The 10,779-nt window shown below is 44.9% G+C and overlaps 1 protein-coding gene across 1 annotated transcript in view; it reads right to left on the bottom strand.

Annotated features, from left to right (window-relative positions):
- Window positions 1-1,203: 1,203 nt before the first annotated feature.
- Window positions 1,204-10,779, bottom strand: part of RHOT1 (ras homolog family member T1) — a gene marked incomplete in the record, with an annotated part of 14,206 nt that continues 4,630 nt past the window's right edge. The window contains 8 exon segments of the mRNA XM_072414038.1: window positions 1,204-2,300; window positions 3,972-4,115; window positions 7,003-7,125; window positions 8,891-9,093; window positions 9,215-9,334; window positions 9,521-9,604; window positions 10,211-10,341; window positions 10,425-10,525. Of these exon segments, the coding sequence (XP_072270139.1) occupies window positions 2,183-2,300; window positions 3,972-4,115; window positions 7,003-7,125; window positions 8,891-9,093; window positions 9,215-9,334; window positions 9,521-9,604; window positions 10,211-10,341; window positions 10,425-10,525 (1,024 nt within the window).

Here is a 10,779-nt window from a genome sequence, read left to right as displayed (position 1 = left end):
AAAGATTTCAACTTGACTGGGGGTGGGGAGGCACAGTGGTCACATTACTCATTTTAAAAGAAATCTGAAAACAAAAGTGTTGCTTTACCTGCAACCTCCATCGGATACACCCAATCCAGCTAAACCTGTCCACAGGTGGGTACATTTCTGCTCCATACATACTATGGAGTGGGTGTAGGCACCCAAAGGCGGGAAATGTGTGCTCAGAGCACCAGGCGAGGATAAGGGGGAAAAAGTTAAGAAAAACTTTAAGAGTTTGTAAAGTGGACCCACCAAGCTGTATGATGCTACGCTTCAGATTTCCTGCCACGATTCCAAGATTTGTTAGGACCAAAACTTCATAACTCGGCAATACAAGTGTGACCACCATTCCCAAACCCCATTAGAGAATTCAGAGCAAGATTCATTTGTACTTTGTGATAGAACGTTGTGCTGTACAATAATCGGTCCCCAGCCCGGGCGGACTTATGACAACAAACCTCGCTGTGTCTATGGTTGGAGGAGCAGTTCTGTAGTCATATTTCCTTCAGATGTATACCCCGCCTCGGTGTGTCTGCTGGCTGGGGGGTTTCCCCTGTGTACTTACCCCTTCATACTGTGCCTGGGATGTCCTTCTATACATGCGAGGACAGTCTCATATCACACAGCCTGGACTGTTCTATGACTTGTTGTAGATCTGGGAGTTACAATATGTCCTGCTTACCCCTATTGCCTCTCTGTGCATTGCTATTTCACCTCTCCACACCAGACACCTTTTACCCAAACATATTTTATTATATGGAGACACATTATTATTATCTGGAGCAGTCTGTGACTCTTACCTCCTGGTATCAGCCCCGCTCATCCCTCAATGATATCATGCTGAACTTCCTGCACACAACGAAACCCTCGCCATTCACCCCTTTACAGAATGATATCTGGGATTACACACCACACCTGGGAAATAGATAATATGGCAGACACAAGATCTTCATAACATTCACCCCCCACAAACTCATAGCAGGTACTTAATAAATATGGAAACATTTTAGCCAATGTAAAGCAGCAACACCAAAGAAGTGACAGTCTATGAACAAAGTGTAACCTGTTCATTACAATATCACACAGTCTGCACCCCCATCTTCACCATTCACATGTGTGCAGCATTCACTCAGAGGACACATAACATACACTTACAGCATGAAAATAACACACAAGGCACAATCCAGCTCCATGGGGTCTCCTTTTTTAATGAAGTCCACAAAGAGCGGTGATGAAAAATCTCAGACGGAGATGTGTAATTCTTATGGTGACACGTGCTGCCCCAGTCAGGGAGGTCGTTTCACCTCCAGTGAATGTTTGTGAGCTCACCAAATCATAAAGAATAAAATATGTGTCACAAACATAGGCCTGTGGGAAAATGTGAGAAATTAATGTGAAGGATTTTTATTCCCAATCTAAAATGTGAGGAATTGAAGAAATTTCATGACTTTGGCTTGTAGAACAGAATATTTAAGAAATAAACAATTAAAATAAATAAGAAACCCAGAATATCACAGATTCACTCAGATAATACATGGCAGTTTTAGAGGTCATTGTGGCCTTTCCAAAAAATAAACAATTTTTACTGTTAGGCTAAGATCTCGCAGACGACATGCACTCCTATAAAAATAGCGAGGAGATTTCTCCGGACATTCCGATGGACGTAACTTTACTCCATTGTTTGGAGGAGGATTATAGGGAGATGGTTCATTCACACCACAGTAATAATGGGAGCCTGGAGTTATATACATTATATACAGGGCAATGATTCCGCTACACAAATACTTGGTGACTATATCTCACCAGCCTCGTCTTTTCATTGGGTATATTTGGCCAGCGTCCCATGAGAAATCGGCAAAGTAAGTCTACACATCAAATGTCAAACGTGATCCGGTCCATAATCCAGTACAAGTAACACACAGAGCTGTAGAATTGTGGCCGTATCAGGTGCCATCGTCTCTGCCATACACTGAGTATAACACTGAGCCCAGCATGACAGCTATGCCCATCCGATCCACATCCGTACGGTATGAAATACTGCTGACACGCTGAAATAGAAAACCACGGCTAGTGATCATTATAATGTAATAACTAGGCTAGCAGGGGCTACACATGGCGTCATGGGGCAGCAAACTAGAAGGAAGGCAGAGTCTCTGCTGGATTATCGCTGTTTTAGCAAAGCTTTGTACATGGCAAATCCCAGGACGGCAAACACTGTGGCACCAAAACTTGCTCGCAACCAAAATGTGGAACCTTTGAGCTCCGCCTGTGACATGTGCCTGTGACAGGGAGAGAAAAGACAAAGGAAGGCTTTGTTATTCTGTGTCCAGGGGAAAACTACAAGAATGCAGAATGAGATCTCGGCAAAGCAAGATATTTTATGCAAGGGACCACTCACAATTCTGGTTTTTATACTCTTCACGTAACAGAGTAACAGGCAATCATATATGTTCAAAGTGTCTATGGAGAATGTATGTATTACAATTATTACATTTCAGGCTCCAATCTCCAGCCTTCCCTTTAATCTTGTGTAGTTACCTGTCCTGAATGGTGCATTAGAAGCTGCATCAAAATAGATCCCAACTAATTTCCTGGCTGGAGGACATCCTGCATCCTAAAGCTCTGCCTTCCCCAACCCTCCCTAGCGCTACCTCTGAACATCACCTAGACCAGACTACATGCAAATCCAGCCTGCCTGGGGACAGCAACTCCTGACATCCGCTAACAAGCATTTGGATCTTTGCATTTCACAGGGCCAACCCAATACTTGAATTGGGGCTCGGGATAAGAGTACGGAATCTGGCTGCTGGGATGTTTTCAGGAAGACATATACGCTTCCTTCCTGCACTACATAGAAAACAAATAGGAAGAATTTATTGTACAATGACACAAACAGGAAGGAGGGAAGCACAAAGGGTAAAATATTAGGGGATTTGCCTTCAGAGAAAGACAATGAGGGAGAACCTTCAGAGGTGCTGTAATCATCCGTACTATGGTCCTTTATTTCTGGAGTTTGGCCCACTATTGGCTTGTGTGATATACTTGTGTGCTATGTGTGTGTGCACTATACTTGTGTGCTATGTGTGTGTGCACTATACTTGTGTGCTATGTGTGTGTGCGCTATACTTGTGTGGGTTATACTTGTGTGCGCTATACTTGTGTGCTGTGTGTGTGTGCGCTATACTTGTGTGCTATGTGTGTGTGTGTGTGTGCGCTATACTTGTGTGCTATGTGTGTGTGTGCTATACTTGTGTGCTATGTGTGCGCTATGTGTGTGTGTGTGTGTGTGTGCGTGTGTGTTTTATGTGTGCACTTTACTCGCACGTTTTACATGTGCACTATACAGATTGAGGGACTCCCCGTACCCCTAGCTGTATTCTCCACACCTTGCTATGATACAGGAAATGAACAATATGATGAGAGTTGGGAAATACCGAGCAGTCATCTACAAGGACAAGTGACAATAATATGGGGAGCCGTGCACAAAGGTGCACACAGGATAAAGAAGTCCTGACATTCATCCTATACAATACAATAGTATCCATGCCACGCTCTGTGACAGCTACGGACTACAGGAAAGCACTCGCAGGTAAGTTGCTAGACCCCCCCCCCCCGCAGTCACCTTGTCAGGACATTTCTGGGTCTGGCTCAGGTCACTGGGACATTAACAAGCTTGGATTAAATTCTCCAGGGAAGTGAATGTGGCCATAATGCTTGGTGTAAATAGAATTCACATTCATGGACTCCCAAACCCAATGGCAATGAATTGGGGGAGATGCGATGGTCATCCAAACAAACTGATTAGAAATGACTGACAAGATCAGAATATTATGGAGCTCATGGTTTGGGGTCACAGCATGCATGGCTTAGTATGGGTTGGAGTAGATCTGGGGTATTTAAGGTTAGTGCTCAGGAGGATACACCCCACAGAGGGCACACATGCTGGGTACCTGGTCATGTCTAGCGCTGGGTCAGCGGACGTGTCCATGAAGATGGAATATTCCATGTGGTTGACGGGGTGGACTTGGTGTCCCAGGCTGCTGTCTGCGTCTGCAATCAGAGACTCCCCCAACACATCTAGCCAGGCTCTCAACCTTGTACACACATGGGGATGGGGAATGGGGGTCAGGGACGGCTCAGCAGCACCCCAACAATGCATCCTGTGTTTAACATGCTCCTGGGTATCACCCATAGCAGAAATGTAATTCTTCCTATGAATAGACCCGCTGGGCAGTGACATCTCACAAGTTGAGATTATCTTTACCTGTCTGGTTTTATTATTGCTAGAGGCCCCCAAATATTCAGTTTGTGCCGTGGCTGTAGATGATAGATTCCCATAGATACAATATATCCTTTGTCTTCATGGTTTTACCATCGCAGCAGGCAATTTATCAAATGGCTGCATATCCTTATCCCCGACTGGTGTATGGTTGTAACATAAACCTCGGACCTGTCATGGATCCAGGGATCAGACCATTACCAATACCTGGACTGGCCTATATTGGAGGCACCCCATTACACTACCTCAAGATTGTGTGCAATAAACCAGACAGATAATAAATATTGCTGCACCATATTAGCCAAGGAGTTGTGTTTAGGAGTGATAGCCATCCACACATCTCTTCACTAGCAGACTGCCAGCATGTTAAACACATCCACAGTAATTGCCGTAAGAGGTATGGAGTCAATGGGACCGAATGAAGCCACCTCACACTACCAAAAAGGCCCAGAGAGTCCAAACCTCCAAACAATGCCAAGCTCTATACAGCTCAACATGTCTGAACTCCACCTATAACAGCAAAACTGCCAACTTACAGCCCAGAAGGGACAGTGAGGGAACAAGCATGGCTGAAGGTTACACACTACAAGCTACTGCCTGGGAGACATACTGTAGTATAGTGTACATGGTGTATACCTACAGCCCAGAATACTGCGCACCTCCCATATGGAAGGAGTCTGTTCATAGATATTCCCAGCCAGGTGGGCGGCCATATTGTACATGGATGACAGAGATACTTGGGAGAAATGAATTCTCAGATTCATGTCTGGTTACAGAAGGGAAGTAAAGTGGACACATCTCCCTAATACCTAGTGTACACTAAGTACACCACACGGCTGCCATGTCTAGAGTTGGTGGGAATTAATGAATTTGCAGCACACAGGGCCCCTAGTATACCCTACAGAGGGGCAGAATGCAGCCAATTAAAGCTCTCCACTTATTGAATGAGGTCTCCCAGCACTCCGTATTGTAACACGGTCTGTGTGAGATGGATTACCTGAAGGCACAGAGAGTGGGTGGGAAATGTGGGGTGGCTATACCCACCTGCTGTGACCATACACATACCCATATAGTAAATGATTTATCTATGAATATTATGTGGAGTTCAGACATGGGTTATGCTTTGGAGAAGCTCCCCTGTGATATAAAGAATATTTCTATCTGGGACAGAAATACATCGGAATTCAGGTGCCTGCAATCTGGTACAAGACGGACACTGAGATGAATAGACAGTCTGGGTGACATTGCTAACCTTCAATCCTCAGTAAAATACTGGAAAACTGCTGGTTATCAATAAATCACCAGGATCAAGGCCTGGCAGGAGGGTAAAATAGGAGTAAGGAAGGAAGGAAGTGATGGTGAAACCCCGGCTCCTGCAGAATATACCCCAGGGAATCCAATCACAACCAGATAATCTGAGAATGCTTCATGCAGAGGACAATAGTTCAGAATGCCCCCCCCCCCCCCAATCAATAATTAGCATTATTATACAAAATATTATGTCACACACACACAGACCCCATGACACCAATCCTGATCAGACTATATGAATTCTTCTGCTTACAGTGAGCAGCCACCCGACTTGATTTATACGGTGCAGGTTCCAGGGCTGATTATATTAGACACCTATACATTAGCAAAAGGCAGGATACCCTGGAACATAAACCCTCAATACAAGTCAGTACTATAGTCAGATTGGTGGTAAGCCATCATACAGCAGGTTGTGTCATCAGGGATCACCACACAACAGGCAAATAGGGAAGGCTGGGGAGGTGGGGGGTTGCAGAATGGGGTTAGTTAAAGGTTAGGGGGGAGACATGGTGCAGCATTAGGACGGTGACAACCGCCCAGACAAAATGAAGGGAACACCTGCCAGGAGAGAAGAGAGACAACTGAACCCAGGCAGGGGACCCTGGAGGATTATGGGAACAAACATGGATGGAGGATGTAAATTACCAGATAACCTAGGCCTAGGACACACAGCCTAAACCCCAAAATCATAACTCGGGGAAGGATACCACCCCTGTGAATTGGTGATGGTTCTCTTCATAAAAAAAACTCGTTCCCTGGCTCCCTCCAGCTTTAATGCGTCAATATTTAGAACCCAACATGTATGGAGCAAACCGAGAAAATGAAATGAACAATTTGTATTCTAGGTGTAAGGTACAGAAAATGAATGCAAGGACCGGGATGCTACAAATGAACATACATGTTGTAAACACATGTACAAGTATAAACATTTACATCCTCTCCCCTGCGCTGAATGACACGTGTGTGTATATATATAGATATATGATGAGTGTGTGTGTGTGTGTGTGTATAGATATATAGATATATGGTGTGTGTGTGTGTGTGTGTGTGTATATATATATAGATATATGGTGTGTGTGTGTGTGTNNNGTGTGTGTGTGTGTGTATATATATATATATATATATATATATATATATATATATATATATGTATGGTAAGTGTGTGAATACAGATATAGATATATGGTGTGTGTGTGTGTGTGTGTGTGGCAATGTATTAAAGTATTCTGCACATACAACATGTATTAGATTGTCAGCACTCTGGACTACACAACTAACCTCATGTTAGTATGTTAGGGCAAAGTCACTTCACATGTGTCTCTACAGAAATGTACATATCACATGCGTTAGTGTTAGGGCGCCGTGTGCAGGCAGAGAATAAAATGTAAAACCTGTTAACAACGGCGGTGAAGAGTTTGTTCTTTACGGCCTGGACGAGGTCAGAGTGGAGCAGATTCTGACACAGGCAGAACGTACACCTATTGCAGGTACAGAGGCAGCGTAACCGGGCGTGACTGCGGAAACACACAGAAGATAAAGGGTCAGAGCCTGTACACTAACTACATAACATGACCCCTACAGATCACAACCTACAGACCCCCAGCCATCCAGGACACACAGAAGATAAAGGGTCAGAACCTGTACACTCCTACTACATACATGAGTATATGACCCCTGCAGACCCCCAGCCATCCATGACACTCTGAAGATAAAGGGTCAAAGCCTGTACACTGCTACTACATACATGACCCCTACAGATCACCTCCTGCAGACCCCTAGCCATCCAGGACACGTGACCCCTACAGATCACCCCTGGCAGACCCCCAGCCATTCAGGAAACTCTGAAGATTAAGGGTCAGAGCCTTTACACTGCTACTACATACATACGGTACTACTGCCTATTACAAAAATAGCACAAATGGGTGCAGATTCATGGACTAGGGGGTCCATGACCCCTACAGACCCCAAGCCATCAGGGACACACAAGATAAAGGGTCATAGCCTGTACACTTCTACTACATACATGAGTGGATGACCCCCTACAGATCACCCCCTGCAGACCCCCAGCCATCCAGGACACACTGAAGAAAAATGGTCAGAGCCTGTACACTCAAACTACATACATACATGTATACATACATACATACAGTACTACTGCCTATTACAAAAATACCACAAATGGGTGCAGATTCATGGACTAAAGGGTCATTTCATGGCATACAGAAGTTCATAATGAGGATCTCATGGATATGATCTATACTCTACAAGATGACTCTGAGGATCTCTTGCCATACATAAGGTCCCATCTATATAAATGATTACATCTGCAATACAACAGACTGTCAGAAATACGTCTGGGAACTCTTCACTAGAAGTGATCTCCTGTAACACATATTGACCTCGCAGCATACAGCACAGCTGGGTAAATAAATCTCCTACAAAACCTCTGTCATGCTTGTTATTGCAAAGTCGGCTGGGAAAGAAGTGCCATTGTCAGATTAACTGCCACAGAAGAGCAAGAAGCTGCAAAGCACCTGTAACCAGTGCTAAGGGGATTCACCAAGAATTAGGCCACCGGAGGTGAACAGAGGCTGTAGCCGACAACTCCACCATGAGATCTCTGTGTATGGGATTAGAACATTACACAAGGTGTACCAAAATAGGAAGCTTCCTCTGTTCTCTCTGTACTGACGACACAGCTACAATGATCTGTAATAACTGTATGATTGGTCCATCTCATAACCCAGCATGGTTCATGTATGGTCCATGTTACTCCCACCAACCAACCAGCATGTAAAATGAGTAAAACACCGGCAGTCATTGCTTCACAGCCATCTCCCAAAAGCCTCAATAGTATAAGCGGGTCCATAGGGCAGGAACAAAGATGGCCACATAAAAAGACCCAGGGGGGACACATCACAGCAAGTTCTAGCTATCATGGTGGTTGTAATTCATTTTGTAATGTTATGACACACAGGAAGACCTAAACACTCAGTGTGATGTACACGTGGACAAATCATGTAAAAGAAAGAAGAACATGGATTAAACATGAGCATAGACTGAACAGCCAGCGGTCACATGACAATGAGAAGGTCGCACAATGGCAAGGAGACGAGACAGGATATGGTTTGGTGGACATGCAAACAAATCGATCTGGTCAGAAGGGAGGCAGCCATGCTAGTCACATGACAGTGAGGGGGTAGATGGTCACATGACAGTGAGGGGGTAGATGGTCACATGACAGAGGACCAGGGCAAGCAGGAAGCAGAGGCTACTCACGGATACATAGACATAGTGGTCATCTTTATGAAGATGTCTCGGCTGGGGCTGTCTGCCGTGGAACACGTGAAGGCTTGAGGTGGAGGCATCTTGTGCTTTTTACAGAAATCAGCAGGGGAGATGCTGCTCTCCTGCTTCACCTCCTGCAGGTCAGACTTGGCAGCCACAATAAGGCAGGGTGTCCGGCTGTCCATGAAGTGTTGCTGCGGGAGGAAAAAGGGTCCTTTAATGACAGGACCTACCTACAAACTTCAGAGCTGGTTAGGACAGGTCACTACACACAAATAATGGAACATGCAGGAAACAAATGTGCGATTGTCAAACCTTAAATATCCTGGCACAGTATTCAAAGGACTTAGGGTTGGTGATGTCATAGACCAGACAGACGACGTCACACACGGTATCGGCAGGAGATAAGCCCTCGCATTCCGTGACATGGTGCAACTAAAAGAGGATAAAGAAGTAAATATGAGATAAGAGTAAAGAGGCCACCACACATGATACAACCCATCCAGACACTGGCAGAACAACCACCCAAAGTAAGAAACAACGCAATCAGTGACACGGCAAGAAGAAATTGGCAAGGGTTTTACATCAACACAAGAAATGACAAAAATTAGAGGGACGTACCAGCAAATACTTCTCCTGTCCGTATACATAGACAGTATTTATTGCATAGTAAGACTTGTGCTCCGGCCGGATCTTCTTTTGTCTCTGTGGGTGGTGAACAGAAGCAGATTATAATGAGGTTACAACACTATTTTTGTAATCTCTGTAAATCTATTTTCTGAAATACAATTAGGGACACAGAAAGCCTTTAACCCTCAGGTTTTCATGGAAACCAAAGAAGAAAGGGCAAACAAAAAAATGTCAGTCAGCATAAATTGAAGGTGGAGGGGGCAGGCACATGGAGATACAGTGTCAGCCTTCCAATGATAGACCTTGCAGGAAGTATACTTCCTAGCTCTTAACATTGCAGGACTCAAACTCAGAACCTGGCCTCCAACATCCAAGAGGTTAAAGCCAATGAATGTGAAGAAGAATGGCAAGCAGATCCTTGCAGCACAAGTACCTATAGAGCGACTGCTCCATCAGTACACCTGTCCCAGCGATGAGGATCAGCAGAATGGCTTCTCTCGCCAACATGCAAAGTTTCATTGGAGAAATGCACAGAATGTACAAAACCAACAGAGCAATCAGAGCCCCCCCCACTGCTTTCCCTAGAGAAGCATTGTACATAGAGACACACATGTCCAGTTCTAAATCTTGGAACACCTTCGGGTGAGATACCAGTCATGGGGGGTAACGCACTGTACATACCATCAGGTTCCTCCCTAGATGAGCCTGAAGAATACCGCTCTTCCCACATCCTTTAGAGCCAATGACATTACACCGGAAGACACTGCGCTGAGTCTGCCTCTTGTGCAAGTCGATCTTTTTGTCTCTAGTTACTAGAAGTCAGATAAGGAACACATAATTATCATATGAAGGATGGCGATGATCCTAGATAGCAGGGCGCTGCACTTCTGGCTACCTGTGATTGCAGTGGCCTGGGACTCCTGCTCTGTAAGTATGGAGTAGCCCAAATAGCCCAAATACTCCAGACACCTCTGGACATCCAGGTAAGTCGTCAGCCTGCAGGATGGAGACGAAGTACAATGTGAGCGGTCAAGTCATGCTGATCCAGAGAGTCAATGAGCCGGAACAAGCATATGGATGAAGAGTTCTCATTACACACACTGCATGCTTGTTCCTGGTTAGTAGTACTTCTGCCAAAAAAACGGTAACGGCACCTTCATACAGAATTCAGAACAGGGCGATATTAAAGTTCAACCACGTCAGAAAAAGAATGCATATTATATCATTACACCCCATAATCCTGCAGCCTC

The sequence above is a fragment of the Pyxicephalus adspersus genome, chromosome 6 (genome assembly GCF_032062135.1).
Source record: "Pyxicephalus adspersus chromosome 6, UCB_Pads_2.0, whole genome shotgun sequence".
Classification (NCBI taxonomy): domain Eukaryota; kingdom Metazoa; phylum Chordata; class Amphibia; order Anura; family Pyxicephalidae; genus Pyxicephalus; species Pyxicephalus adspersus.
Note: the sequence above shows the minus strand (reverse complement) of the source record. Positions and strands in the feature narration are given on the sequence as shown.